We start from the raw sequence: 15,940 nt of genomic DNA, 5'->3' as shown, positions 1-15,940 counted from the left end.
CATATCAACACAAATACGGCCATTTGCAAATGACATCATTTTTCTCAAATTAACATGCAAAATAAACATTTGTCTGCAAATTTAGATCACATTTTCAGAAATTATGCATATGAGAATGATGAAAATGCAACAAATTGGCAACTGCTGAAGTTACAATGAACACTTGAAAATATCTTACAGTCTCAGACTACACCCTGCAACAACAGCCACGCATGCAACACTGTCTGCATTTGAACACAAAGAGGGACTGTGATTTCAAGTAGCAGTGCCCAATGTCACATATACATGTACTTAGTAACAAAATTGAACCACAAACAGCACTATTTTGTGACTTACAGAATCTCAAACGAGTTGTTGGTTCCTCTGTGGTCCAAATCATGGCAGAGACATGCTATCAACAAAGCCAGCGCCTCCAAATCTCCAAACACATTGTGCATCTGTCCTGTCTGTGAGGAAAGACAGAACAACAGGAACATTGTCAGGAAAACCAACTTGCCTGAAAATTGATCGTGTTGGCATTTCTTATTTAACAATATAGCAAACGTATATGGCCAAGGAATGATTGGAATATTCTGAAGAGTGTAAAACAACTTCATTTCAAATATCAACTCTGCTATTTTGATTTTCAAACTTTTGTCATCATGTTTTAATTTAAATATGTTCAATGCAACCGTTTATTTTTTAGGAGAGTGTACCTCCTGATTTTAACATAATCAACTGTGTGAGATTGTCTGATTGGGTACTTAACGGACATCACCTGAAACTTTTTTGACCAATGACAGCGTCTTTTGCTTTTCAGCTTGGCTACTCACCCTAAGCATGGCAAACATTGTTTGCGCAACCGTAAACGCATGCCTCCAATTATGGTACGTGACACTACGATAATTTTTCCGCACACTCAGCACCCATCGACATATCACCTGACCAAAAATAAAAGGTATAAAAAACACAGAATAATGCTTTACGGTGAAGTTTGCATAATAAGGACGGGAACTGGTGTTGCTCAATATAAGCATGTGACCATGTGTGCGTGTTCCTATTAACACAAGTACACACATTTGCATCTATCTATCTACATGTATATATAGTGTAGTTTTAACGGGAAGTAAGACAGTTTCAAGGTTAAGCATTGTATTACTGGCCAGTTTCGTGTAGGTAGAACCTACACTCATCAGATACTTTGGCCTTTACAGGGATGATGGCCTCGGCATCACCAAAGCCACACCAAGAAAAGTTGAACACATAAAAAAAGATCTGTGTGCCATCTGCAACAAATCAGTTACAGCACCATGAATAATACAGCGCAATTTATCCAGGGCCACAACAAAACAATCATCTCTAATAAAACAGATTACAGCACGAAAAGACAATGCAACTGCCAAGTGCGGTCATCATGCCCTATGTCTGGACACTGCCTATCCGAATCCGTCATTTGTCAAGCCACAATCTCATCTCTGGACAGCAAACCAGATCATATGTAGGACTCACTGCTGGCACTTTGTATGTTTGTATGTATGAATTATTCTGCAGACATACACATATAGATCTACACAAATACAAACACAAACACACAGCAGAGAAAACTTATAGAAATGAAAGAAAGAGAAAAAGAAAGAACAGTTCTCGTGTACTCTTAAAAGAAAAAAGTAAAAGAGAAATTAAAATTGAGGACAGCTAGAGACTGGAAAACTGCCAGATAAACAGAAACCTGATTTTTAGTTTCTCTACAACCATTCTCCTGTTTATTTGAACAAGGGAGCTGTCCAGTTGTCTCACCTCATAGTTGATCCTGAATTTCTGCACAAGATCTAAGTCCAGAAACATTCGTATCGATGCCTGCAAAGTCTGATCTTCTTCAAGTTCAAAATCACTGAAGGAATAACTGTAAAGCTGGAAAGCAGACGCGGAAGGCACAACCATTTTCTGTTCAAGCAAACACAGAAAAAGAGATTGTTGAAAATTTCATGAAAATTTTCATCACACATCAAATATATGACAAATATCCTGCTGTTCACATTATTTTGGTAACGTTTATGTGACTCTGATGTACATAACTTTCTGTTAAAACAAAGTATGCATTGTACCTGACAACAGAATATTTCATCTATATAAAAGCTAAAATTGATGAGATGCCATATTTAAGTTTTATCGTTTGATATTCGGGGATATTTCTGAAAGCATTCTGATTGGCAGTTGGCAAAATACTGCACGTATACCTTTACAGAAAATGTTGATACTGGCAATACTTACTTTGAGTCTTATTGCTTCCTCTCTTGGGGCGGTTGCATGATATGACAAGGTCTGAAAAGTAAAACATTTAGGGACGGACCATTAGATCTTGGGAGGGGGGGTGGTCAAAAACAGAAAAAAAAAATTTTCAGAGCAGAAAGTTAGGAAAAAAAAAATCTTCAAACTAGTTTGCAAAATAAAAAAAAATAAATAAGAAGACAAAGGCGTAAAAAAAAAATCTGCAAAAGTCTTTAAAATTTTGAATTTTTTTTAGATTTTACCGACAGTAAGCAACTTTCTGTATTTTTAATACATCCTCCCGGCACATTTTTAATTTTAATTATACATTTAGAGTGACTGTATCCCTTATACTGGAAGTTGTGATTATCTTATCTTTTCAGGACTTTTGTATTCTGATCACTTGAAAATTATGAAATTATAGAGCCTGTTTTCTACTTGTTTCCTGCGTACAAACCAAGCAGGTACACTAGGTAAAACATTGAAACTATGGTATGGTTGTCAAGACAGAAAGTTGTATTTGCCTTTTAAGATCAAGGTAAACAGATGCAGGCCACATCAGTTTCATTTTTTTCACAGCATTTTATTGCAATGATGAATGCAAGAATGGGTGAACAAGTAGAAACACGTCAATAATGATAAAACAACATATCAAGTCATTATGTATTATTTTGCTTTTAAAAAGGCATTTTCAATTCTTTTTTCTCAAAAAACAGCCTCAAATAACAACAGCAACACATGTTTTAACATTCTACATACATTACGTAGAATGCCATCTATCCAACAAATCCCAACACAAAACACATAAAAGGGTTGAACTTGAAAGTTTCTCGATAGCAAATACTGAATAAATCTGCATGGTTAATCGTTTTTGTGTAGCAAATTTCAAAGAAATTGGACAAGCCCTTTCAGAGAATACAGATTTTTTGACCATGAATGGCATAAATTGCCCTAAAAAGACAAATATTGAAATTTCAACACATCTAAACACATCCAATCAATTTGGACATGCTGCTACAGAGAAATAGATGTTTTGATCAAAAAAGGGCAACAATTGCTCTAAAAACACAAATATGCAAATTTCACTATATTATTTAGCTTATTTTAGCTTCTCAGCTTGTCAAAATCAATTGTAAATCATGAGATATGCATGATGTTTGGTGGAGTGAATGTAGGCATTTCACCACGCAGTAGAAATGGAAGCCAGGAAACCAAAATAGTCAATTTTCAAAACTATACGAAGCTACTGAGGAGCAAGAAGACCATGTTTCAGAGGAAGATGTGTAATCCGAAAAAATGCTCCCAAAGTGCCACCAAAAATACCATTTTTATCTCTATTTTTCAAAAGCTCCAACAGCAGGAGGGGGACACCCCCCTCCTGACCTCCCCCCCGCAAAAATACTCCCCAAGTGCCACCAAATAACACCATTTTAATCTCTATTTTTCAAAGCTCCAACGGCAGGAGGGGGACACCCCCTCCTGACCACCTCCCGCAAAAATATCTCCCCAAGTGCCACCAAATACACCATTTTAATCTCTATTTTTCAAAAGCTCCAACAGCAGGCCCCCGGCAAAAATACTCCCCAAGTGCCACCAAATAACACCATTTTAATCTCTATTTTTCAAAAGCTCCAACGGCAGGAGGGGGACACCCCCTCCTGACCACCCCCCGCAAAATACTCCCCAAGTGCCACCAAATAACACCATTTTAATCTCTATTTTTCAAAAGCTCCAACAGCAGCAGGGGGACACCCCTTTCCTGACCTCTTCCCAGTGACCGCTTGCGTGGCCGCTTGGGTGCTTGGCACCGCATGTTTGCCCTCTTTATCTTCAGACAGCGACGAATGAAAAAAATTTATAAATCTGAAAATTTACTCCGAAAAAAAAATTTGCACAGCTAATCTCAATTGAAAAAAAAAATTTCAGAAATTTACAATAGTAAAAAAAATTTTTCACAATTTCATTGTGACCACCCCCCCCCTCCAGGTCTAATGTCCATCCCTAGATGTATAGAATCGGAGATCAGGGTTACTTGCACTAATGCAAGGAAAATGACCTTGTTTTTACAGAAATCAGTGCATTATTTGAAGTAGAATTTGCCCTAGTGATAGATGTTCAGGTTCTAAAATTTGTACAGTATTTGCTGATATGCAGACTGAAAGATCTGTCGCTTGAGGGCGCCCTCTACGCTCCCCACTCTTGAATCTTTCAGTATGGCTGATATGCTGATTATATGGGCTTATTTGGAAGCTTGTGAAAGTTTCAACTGTTTTGTTTTAGTGAAACCAAATTTTTCCCCATAGAGTTAATACAGACATAGTGGCCATTTTCAAATTTAAATATCAGTAGTAATGTATAATGTATAGTAACAAAATTTGCACGGTTGACTCGTGATTTTATCCTTCATTTTGAAAGAGAATGTTTTGTCTTCAGGGAAATTCAAGCAAAAGTTACATCCTAGTGAATTTTTTAGGTGCATTCTACCTTAAAGAATATTAAAATACAATTAAACAGCTGTAACTTTTGATAATGTATTCATTGCTCCATTCTAAAATAAAATAAAATACAATTTCTTATTCCCTTTTAATAGCAAAGCATGGGCATCATGAAATTTGAAACAAATACACTATAGCACTATGGTCAGTGCATGAAATCTTGTGTTAGGTCATGACCTCTGACCCCATACTCACCTCCAGGGCAATTTTGTGCCTGGCTGCTGCTTTGCAGGCTTTCTCATAGAGAATGGCATTGTGCATACCCATGCCACAGAATATTGCAAATGCCTGGAGTGGGAAAAAAATGAAGATATTTATCATGGAATTGGGCAGTATCATGTGTTGTGTTGAACATGGATCGAGAGAGCAAAAGGTACAAAAAGTTTTAATGATTTCAATGGTAAACTGAGCAGAAATCGATCTTAACTTGATTCAAATACGCAAGGCCTCTAAAGTTTGGCTTACCTCAAAGAAGTTCTCGTCATTCTGGTTGAAGGGCATTCCGTCTAATTTATTGACCAGCTGACTGACACCTACGATAGCACCAGATGAATTCTTGATTGGCATACACAGGATTTGCCTGGTCTGGAACCCTGCATCTGAATCAACCTGCAAAAACAAATATGAACTACCATGATTATCTATTACCATGAACAAGTTGTTTGCCAAATGAATTTAAAAAATCCCAAGACTGGTATAGGTTAATAACAGAAAATATTCACATGACTTTAAATCCTTTTAAAGAAACTTTTTTTAACCTTAAAATGCTAACATTAAAATTTGAGACCACTGCTACATTTCAGTACAAAAGCATATCAAACAAGTACCTAAGGTATATAATTTGGCTGCCAATAAGCATAATTCATATTTAGAGAGTCAATTCTACTGAAAAGGGAAAATATCTTGAACTGTCAGGACAATCTTTAGTCTGTCTGATGTTTGAAGCGTTGAATGACGTACATGTTTTCACACTGATTTGGGGAAAACTAAACTTTAACGTCACTGATTTTTAAATTTTTAAACGTGAAGTTGGTGATTGTGGCAAATACATTCAATTTCTCAAAGTTTCACCTCTTATTCTGATAATATTGGTAAATTGCCTTATACAATGACCTCACAAAGTCAGTAATATATGGAAAACAATATTTTTTTTCTTGTTTGCTATCTATATATAGCATTTGACATTTACTGGTATATTTAATAGTACACCTGATCTTAGAATACTTCATCAAATCTATTTCTTGACTGACAGAAAAGTAATATTTTGCTGACATTATAAAATTTTTGATAGAACGATGAGTAATATATGTAACATGTGTATTTTCTAAAGAAGTAAAATTTGAGGTCAATATTTAATTTACCTTAGGGTCAAACTTTGAATCCTTGTGTGCATCAGGAATATTTAGAGTCTGGAGAAAGAAAAAAAAATCAAGTTTACAAAATTTGACACATCCATTGAAAATCCATATGTGCCTATGGATGTTATCCATTGCATTCCTGGATTTTCTGTCTTGAAACCATCGGCATTCCAATGGAATGGAGACTGTAAACATGTGATGTAATTCAAACAGACGATGACAAAAAGTCAGAAAAGCAGACACACAGACATGCATGCAAATAAACTGCTGGTACTCAGTTGTGTAACACAAAGTTTAAGATGTAAATGGAAAAGGAAAGCAACAAACCATTGCACACCTGACCTTTCATGTGACAATTACTTCAGCTACAGATATTTTCATTCCTGGTTATTTTACATAAACTTCAAAATCTCCTCAATAAAATGGAATGATGAAAGTGTTCATTACTGCTGAAAAACTTCACAAAATGTCTAAATTTGAGTCCAAGGTAACACGGTGATATGTACACTGATTGTGTTTCAAGTTTAGCCATTTTTTTGCAAATGGGTCAAAGTTGAAAACCAGGATGGATGACCTCTCACCTCTCCAGTTGTTGCCACATATCCTGTAATACCTATATTGATTGGAAATCTTGGGCTTTCTTCATTGCTGTAAGCAAAGTAATGTAAATCTTCACTGTTTTATATAAGGTCAGAAACCATGACATTGTCACATTTCTGTCATCTTTACATACATGTAATTACCTATCACATAATATATATGCTTTTTGTTGAACTTGAATGTAAATACACATTAAAGGGTTGGGGTGGGGGTGGGGGGGTGTCCTGACTGTGGCTGAGTGACTTTCTTGTAGATAATCATTACCTCTTCCCAGAAATTGGCAATGAATGATATGCAAATGTAAAGCAAATTTAGCATTTTATGTATATTCATAATTCATCAGTTTTGTAGCTTTCCAATCATTTCAAGACTTTGTGAAATAAACTTTGGTTTTGTCCGTTTATTAGACTGGCCCCTGTCACTTTGGTTTTCCCAGCAGCAGTTACAGGCTTAGCAACTGGTGTACCTTGCAAATGCCCTCTAGTGTTACAAAAGTCTGGCCGTTTTGTTGACATTTAAAGTGTACTAAGAAAATGATTACGAAGTGATCAATTCATGATCACAAGCAATAATCTTGATTTGTAGCCGATCATTCTCGAGACTTGATCAGCAAGGTTTTTCTTGTCTTGGTATGATCTGAGATGAGAATGGGCATGCAAGAAATGATCAGGAAATTAGGCCTGACACTGACATAAAACTCATAATACTCAGTGCAGCTAAGGCTTCTATCACAGACTGTGTCTCCATGTTCCGTGCATACAAGGCTTTCAGTCCCACTCAATCAAGTTGATAATTTACCCCATTTTAAAGAGAAGAGACACAAAGTTGCCACATTGAACATTCTTGAAATAAACTTCTGTAAGTAGTGAATGAAGAATAATGGCATTCTATGCATGGCCATGAAAAACTCCGAAGAAAACTCCGCCTGCACCCTCATGCATATTTATTAGCCTGACATCATACACTTGTAGCAACCTGGCTACCCCAGCCCTGTAACTTGAGGTTCACAAGTTTGTGGGCCATGGTGTTCACCCAACGATCTGGTTTTCAAAAATAGGGTAGGTAGTTAGGCAAGAATTTTTCCAAAATATTTTTATTTTTAAATATGCATTTTTCAGAGGTTCAGGGCGGTCTAACACTGGCCACAACATTTCCAGAAAAATGTATCATACATATAAAATGAAAAAAAACATAAAAGACATCCTCGTTCAAGCAAAAATCGATTGCCAAGTAACGAACGCCTGATTTTACGGTTTTTCTTTCTTTTTTTTTACTTCCGTGTTTACGTAGCACTAAAAAGTTTAGGGTCGACAGGTAAAAAATAGGGTAGGTCGGGTAATTGGAACAGCACAATTTTTTTTGTTCAGCCTTATATGCCCGTAGACTTGGGGCAATGCTATCTCCTCTTTAGTGTGAAGCTACTTGATTGCAGATACCATTTTTGGTACAGCCATCATTTTAAAACTTTTGATATGCATAAGGCACATTGGGATACGTTGTGCACAGCGAGATGTTAGTAACTTCTGATTGAATTCAAATGAGAATGTGTTCAAAGTGACTCTTTATATTTGCATAAGATTTCTCCGTGAATAAATACTATTATCTTCTTCCAAGTTTATCATGTACAATCTCAGTATATACCTCATAAACTCTCATTCAATTCTGAATTTTACCTCAGTTTGTTGAAGTCTTCTTCATTGTCAAGGTCACTGTACGCCATTTCAAAGACTTGAGAAAAAATTCCCTGGAAGTCAAAAAAATTGCAAAAAAATAAGACAGAGATGGAGGCTTTGTGTTGTGGATCAGTGATATAGTTCATGCAAGAAATGGTGCATGCCCAAAAATGCAAAGTGCTTGGCTAAAATCAATCTGTGTAAATAGAGGGAGCTTCTGATTAAATCTCCAACTTGAACTTTTCCGAGCTGCTGATCTTGTACATCTTCAGATGACTCCTGGAATGACCTCATTTTCTTCAGAGTTTGAAGTGCCATGGAAAACGTGGTGAGGGGGAAAATGGAAAGATTCAGAAGAAGAGGTACACTCCAGGGTCTTGAGATTGGTGTTTGGGTTTAGGTTCTACAACAATCAGAGATCAGAAGCCAGTAACCTTGTGGACTCTAAGAATTCTAAAATTGAGATCACTTCAGTTCTACTAGTCTCCTGTATTGAGTTGAAATAAATCTAGGAAATTGATCCATGCGCTGACTCGATCAGACAAGAGGCCAGTATTATTGCTTTACAATCTAAAGTAAGACAATCATGCCACTTTTGTAAATTTCATTACCTATTGACTGATTAAAGTCCTTAGCCTGACCATTTTACACAGTCCAATCTGACATGGATACAGTCAGATATACTGCTTTTAATACCGTACACGGGTAATTCATGCACACTTGGGTCTTGTCAGAGAAACCTTATGACACTGAAACAGTCCTTTCATTACCATTCAAAAGTTCAATAATATCAGTGCCACTGACTGACAAGAACACCTTTCCTTTCCAAAAGAGTGGGAGATTAACAAAAGTGCGATGGTAGCATGGTGACTTTAATTGTGTGTAAGCCAAAGCTTGTGCAAGCTATGATTGAGGCAAAAGTGCAGAGTGCTGATAGGGGGCGCTATTAATGATTGCGTAGAGCACCCATCGCTAGAGGGCGCTGTGTTGACCTGCTCCGTTCCATGGGTCGTGCCCCGGGGTCGTGCAGGTGGTCGTGGTGACATTCTACTGGAAGACAATGAAAGAATAGAAATATTCACCATTTCTTTAGCTTCTTTCTTAATTTTTCTCCTCTGGAAATGCAGCAAAATATATAATGAAAGAGATGACTGCTAGTTAGCCGATGGAAAAAAGGCATCAAAAAGCAAAGAAATATAAAAATTGAAACAACAAATGTTGGTTCCAATGAAAGTTTCTAAAGAAGCAAATGACGGAGAAGCAGCAATGACAATAAAAGTACCATGATGTATTTGACCACAAAATTCATGTTATCATGACCTTGAACTGAAATTGAAAGAAAGAAAATTTGATGAAAACCTTTACAGCACCATAAAAAACTTAGCATTTATTTTAAAATTTAGAGTTATTACATCTAGAATATTTAAAAAATTTAATATGAACAAATCATTAGTGGACTTTTACAAGAGCAACATATTATCTTAGTAAGACACAACATCAAACTTTACTTGAGAGAGAATAAACTGCTGATAAATAGAGACACATCAAAAATTGAAGAATGACATAAAAATAGAAGAATTTTCAATATACAGAGTGATTAAGTGGAATTAGAAAATTTTGAACGTTCATGTCATTGAGACATAGTTAATTCCTCATTGGTAGGAGGACATACAGCTGTTTGAATTTACCATTTTTTGTATCCACTGAATATTTTCTGCATTTTTGGTGGATACAAATTTAAATATTTTTGTCAACACGAAGCATCGTTTAGAAAATAGTTATAATTCAGTAGTAACTATATCATACCATATGTTGATGATGCAAATACAGTGATCTGATTGGTCGAGACATGAAAATTATCATGCTGTATGAGCAATACAGCACGGTTGGAACACGCATATGCTCTCAGTTGGAGAAAAATTCCTTGTTTGATGTTTCATGCCATAATTTCAATATACTATAAATCACCTCAGCGGGTATGCCACTCGGTTTGGCAAGATTACTCCACATATGCAGTAGCTATTGCTTATGCATACATGTATATCTGGTTTTTACCCAATGCTGAGGGGGTTTATTGCTTTAATACACTAACTACATAAGGGGTATATCTTATCGATATCTGCAAGACAGCATCATATAATTTGAAGTTTTGAAACACATGCTGATTTTCCAAATTACAACATCAAAATGTCTCTGGACACAATGTCTCCATCTCTCCCTAAAGTTGTAATGTTACAAATGTAATGACCTTTAACCTTCTGTTGTTGCCGTAGCATTAAGAAAGATTTCATTGCCATTAAATCAAATATAAATCACAATCATTTGCAATAAAATATCTCTTGCATCAAAATAGACGATTTCAGTAAATCTGTCTTTGGCAGCAATTAAGTTGGACAGTTTTATCATCACTGCAACCCCTTTCTCTCACAGACTATGATCACACACAAAATGCTTTCAAATAGATCGGTCTGACCTAGAGAAAGTATAGCCAGTCAAGGTGCATGAAGAAGACAGGAAGGGTACATTGTACAAATGGTATTCTAAACAACACTAAAACTAAAACAGGTAATCTCAGGCCTACAGAAAGTAAACATATGTTAATAATACCAAGCTTGTAAAGAAGAAATGGCACGACTTCTTTTAATATAATACAACCACAACTTTGAACTATTTGTGGTTTTGGTAATACTACAAAAGGTAACTTTAGCAAATTATGCTTACAAAAAGAAAACTTCAGTAAGTCTCCTGAAATTTATTTTGTCACTTTTGGCAAAAGAATGAGGGTCCTATATTTTGTGCCTAGCATAGTGTGTACATATGCAGGATGAACACACAGACAACCTAGCTAATTTCTTTAGGAACTTTGGATTTTGATGGGAAGGGGTCAAAGGTCAAAGTTCACGAAGGTATACTCACTTTGGAAGAATCGTCCACCAATAGAACTGAGCATCTTTCACACTTCAATAGTGATACTGTGTGCATCATGATACGGTGTACCACATTGGCTAAGGTGCTTTGCTCTTCAAAGACAACTGTTGCCAAATCCAATAGCACCTAGACAGCAAATTTTCACAGAAATTCAGTTTTATGCCAAAAAAAGAATGGGTCATGGGGATTCACATTAGCACTTTGGAAACAATACAGTATTGCGTTTGTATACGATAATTTATAAAAATTAACAAACAAAAAAACATTCTTTTTCGTCATCATACCTGGTTTCTCTTGATTTCAAGTTGAGATTTTTCATAAAGTTGAGCATTGCGGATACCAATTCCAGCAAACTGTAGATACTGGTTAAATACCTGTAACAAAAAATACTTCAGTAATGCCAGAGAAAAATACTTTGTTCCTCAGATATTTCTGGCAAAGTTTCAGAATTGGCAAGCAAACTATTATTTTTACAAACTCTCAAACTCTCCTACTAGTTACACCATTACTGATGACCTGGAGTCCAGATTTTCCAAATTGTCCACAATAATAGAGGCATACATCTATATGCAGCATTGACAGACAGATTATGAACATTTCCATATGTTCCCAGAAAGAAAGAAAAAATTGTGAAAAATATGAACACTAAAAATGCCCTACACGTAAAACAATTGCAGTGTTGCCTTACATAACGTTCTCAAGGTGGGATCTAACATTTGAACGTTTTAATTTTACTTTCACCCACTGTCCCGACACATTTTACAAAATGATTTCACAACACTTTACCATGATCTGGAAAAAATGTCCAAATCAGCTAAAGTAGGAAATGGCAATTCCAAGTATCACATTCTTCCTGGTCTTAGTAATTAAATTGCAAATAAAAAGGCCAACAAAATAAAATGGATGATATAGAAATTGCAAAAAATAATTTTTAAAAGACAAGAGGTCTTTAAAAGTATCTATGAAACAAAACAAACCCTAAACTGTCGCCTGAAAATATAAACTATTATATTATGTTGTTTCTTATTGATGACTTCCAAAAACAAGATTTTCTTATCCTTGTTTTGTTTTGTTGCACGAGTAATAACATAAAATCACATAACTGTATCACAGAATTGAAAAGTAACAGACACTCAAAGATTCACAATCTAAGGATATTTTTTTCATTTGATCCCTGAACTGTTTTTATCTGATCATCCATTGCATGCATTCTGGATTTAAATAAATACGTCCAATGTAATAGTCTATAACTATTACACCACAAGCAAATTCTCTTTTTCTAATTTTTCAGGGTAGAATCGTGTAACTATTGAAAGTTCTCCGAGGGAATCTCACAATTTATCTGTTTTAAAAAGCCACCTCTGCTCACCCCCTTTTATCATAAACTTTTATACCACCCCATTATTGTCAAAAGGGCGGCTGGACCTACATATTGGAAAAAGCGGTTAAGATGAACTAATACAACCATATAGATAACTGGACAGATTTATCATGATGCACAAAACCCCCGTGGTAAGTCTGTGGTTCAATTTAAATAATATTCTTCAAGTGATATAAAACTAGAATTGTACAAGACAAAATGGAAATAAAATTTTGTAACATGATTTATTCATCGGCAAAACTCAAAGACAAAATTTATTCAGTTTTTTGGAGTCCTTACGATGGATATAAAAAATGTTATCAGTTTTTATAGTATCCTTGCATTAAGCTTTTATGTGAATGACTTCCTTTTGAAAAGACAGCATCTCATTATTATAAGTTTTGTGAACTCACATTAATCCAGCAGCAAATAATAAATTTCAAAGTTGATGTATTCTGTCTTATTCAGTCATAAAATGCACATATTCTAAAGTTTTGTTTTTATGTAGAAGTCGTGACAACCAGTAACAAATTTCTACGATGTTGCTGTACATTTTTAATGGTGGATACACTATGGAAAATAATTACATCAGTCAACTTCCTCTATTTTTTCAAGCATCATCGCATCTGTTTTGAAGTTCTTTGTACAAAATTTCTTAATGTAATGGAGCATGAAGACAATTTAACCCTTTCACAACGATGGTTTAGCCCAAACCCCACTGTTGTCAATGGTGGTTGTGGATCTATTCACAGGAAATTAGGGGTGAACAGGTTAATCAAGTTTACAAAGGACTTGGCATGGATAAAGATTTTTTCCATTCTTCATGCACACTTTTACCGAGCATGGAAAAATAACAAAATATTTGTTTGCTGTTTGATATACAAGATGGTGAGATAGTCAGCAAAGACATAGGTTTTGCCATGATTTCATCAAACAATAATCATACAGAGTTCCTTGAACACGGTACCAGTAAGTTGGACTATAAAGGTATTAAAGGTATACTGTCACCTGTTCCAATTTTGCCACAGTTACCAAGGAAAGAGAAAATCAAACAAATCACAGATTTTAAGCGGGTGGCCGCTTTTTAAAAACAGCGCCCTCACATGGGCATTTTGTATACCAAGGAACGCCCCTTTGACCATATATGGGCATATTTAGATTACAGGTGACTGTATACCTTTAATGTCAAGCTGATTCAAACTTGATACAACAATATCAAGTTACAAACCTTTACATCTGATGAGGTAAATGATGTCTCTTCCTTTTCTTTATCGATAATCTTGTTGATGACTTGAGCAACACCGATGACCTTGCCACCTAGATCATTGACTGGCATACATAGTATGTTTCTTGTCTTGTACCCTGTACGTAGGTCAATCTCACAGTTAAATCTCGGATCCTGCAATAGACAAGACACACAATTTTATAAACAGCGCCCTCTGCGGACAAGCAATTTTATTCTTTTATTTTCCCCTGCAATTTTGTGCCTTGTTCAATTGTACCACAGGCAATTCAGCCATAGGTCTGTTGCCATTTAAAAATCGCACTGTCTCAGTGCGCTAAAAGCTTTCACAATTATATTAGAACATCCCTACGTGTTCTGTTTCTGGGATCAGTGCCAATGACCTTGAGGACATTAACCTATGAATTCCGTGCACAACGATTCAACTCAAGCCTTCCTTAAGCAGTTCTTCAAGAGTGGAAAGTTACTGAAGACATACGTAAAAATAATAAACTCTTCAAAGATATCCTTGTCTCTTATTACTCCACATTGCATTTTTTCATGTTATGCCTCAACTAAAATAAAATGCATTCAAGAAACACAAGGACTTATAAATCCATTTTTATCCGTATGTAAATTCTTGGAGGTGATGTTGACAGGACAGAAGTTAATGGAAATTTCTGCGATGAAATCGATACGGTATGCTATTACCCAAGTTAATGTCAAAAGACTTTATTTCAATCTTGATGTATTGAACTTTTATGATGGAGAAAGAACAGCACACTCACTGCAGCTGAAAATATACGATACGCTTTACGGTCGCATTGCCATGACAACCACATCAAATATGAGTACTTCGATTGAGATGGGGTCAAAGATGGGTCAGGTTAATGCGCCGTTTAATGGCAAATATTAATGTACTCGGATAAGATTGTATTTTGAAATGATGGCGACATGATTGGGATTCCGGCTTCCTTTCTTCCTGGTTTGGTAAATTTTCTATTTCCTCCACACAATTGAATACTGCTAGCGACAGGGTGGTTTGGATTACGAAACTTGATTTCACCGTGTGATACATGACTCGAGTGGATAATGGCATATTGATGGAGTCTGGTTGTAATGATGGCATTCATACAGACTTTGTTTTTCCCTGCAAATCTGCGCTCAGACAATGATCTGCGACTACTGATCATAAATTTTTTATACCAAAACCATTTCATCTTCATCAAGTCCCACCTGTCCCAACAATATGCAACATATCCCATCTAGTGTGTAACGCAACACAAATTTGAAAAAAAAATTCAAAACTCTGAAAGGATTGTTCAAATGTTTCCAATTTCTGTGCAATGAAATATCAACGTACATAACTGAATTGCATAAAGTGACAAATATTACACAATTTAAAAATATTTCTAAAAATAGAAATGTGCAGCATATGCAATGCAGATTTGGAAAAAGACCTTAATCTCTTGATTTAGAGATAAACCGGTGGGGGGGGGGGGGGAAGACAATTACCTTGCAAAGCCAGCTGACCGACTGAATACAAGCTAATTAAGCTGATCTGTCAGATGTACAACCGATGACGAGCAAAGCAAAACCCAATTTGCGAGCCGACAAACCAGCTTGCTGACAATCCATCAATTTGCCCATCCAATTAGACACCCAATGGCCCAGTCAACTGAACCCAGAGCATAAAATCAATACACAAATAAGTTCAGACATCTTGCTACCCAGACAGAATATTTCAGGATAAATTATTTCAGGACAAATGGCGATACCTCAGCCTTACGCCACGATAGCTATGAGAATTCATCACCGCCAGCATCAAAGTACATCCTCGTAATGGATTTCACGAATTTCACCGAGCTCTCGCGTAGATGAGATGCGATGTAAATTTTGGTGCCACCGATCATTTCTAATAGGTAGACCCGATTTAATGTAATTGAATTGTAAGACATACAGCGGACTGACAGGTCCGCCGTTCAGCCTGGACCTAAAGAACGGCAGCAGCAAACTAGGTTGACCCCAAGGTCACAGATAGTTGGAGCTCCAAAATG

The 15,940-nt window shown here is 36.1% G+C and overlaps 1 protein-coding gene across 2 annotated transcripts in view; it reads right to left on the bottom strand.

Moving 5' to 3' along the window:
- Nucleotides 1–15,940, bottom strand: part of LOC139122863 (dual 3',5'-cyclic-AMP and -GMP phosphodiesterase 11-like) — a 100,166-nt gene that overhangs the window by 7,784 nt on the left and 76,442 nt on the right. The window contains exons 2-14 of one of the 2 annotated variants that reach the window (XM_070688679.1): nucleotides 13,890–14,060; nucleotides 11,586–11,675; nucleotides 11,290–11,427; nucleotides 9,456–9,488; nucleotides 8,374–8,444; nucleotides 6,682–6,748; nucleotides 6,104–6,151; nucleotides 5,208–5,351; nucleotides 4,938–5,030; nucleotides 2,251–2,301; nucleotides 1,777–1,923; nucleotides 813–920; nucleotides 337–446 (exon numbers count right to left, since the gene is read on the bottom strand). In XM_070688679.1, coding sequence (XP_070544780.1) covers nucleotides 337–446; nucleotides 813–920; nucleotides 1,777–1,923; nucleotides 2,251–2,301; nucleotides 4,938–5,030; nucleotides 5,208–5,351; nucleotides 6,104–6,151; nucleotides 6,682–6,748; nucleotides 8,374–8,444; nucleotides 9,456–9,488; nucleotides 11,290–11,427; nucleotides 11,586–11,675; nucleotides 13,890–14,060 — 1,271 coding nt within the window. The remainder of the gene's footprint in view (nucleotides 1–336; nucleotides 447–812; nucleotides 921–1,776; nucleotides 1,924–2,250; nucleotides 2,302–4,937; nucleotides 5,031–5,207; nucleotides 5,352–6,103; nucleotides 6,152–6,681; nucleotides 6,749–8,373; nucleotides 8,445–9,455; nucleotides 9,489–11,289; nucleotides 11,428–11,585; nucleotides 11,676–13,889; nucleotides 14,061–15,940) is intronic. The other variant, XM_070688680.1, reaches the window with a different exon arrangement.

Source organism: Ptychodera flava, chromosome 22 (assembly GCF_041260155.1).
Source record: "Ptychodera flava strain L36383 chromosome 22, AS_Pfla_20210202, whole genome shotgun sequence".
Taxonomy (NCBI): Eukaryota; Metazoa; Hemichordata; class Enteropneusta; family Ptychoderidae; genus Ptychodera; species Ptychodera flava.
The sequence above is the reverse complement of the archived record's forward strand: the minus strand, read 5'-3'. Positions and strand labels throughout refer to the sequence as shown.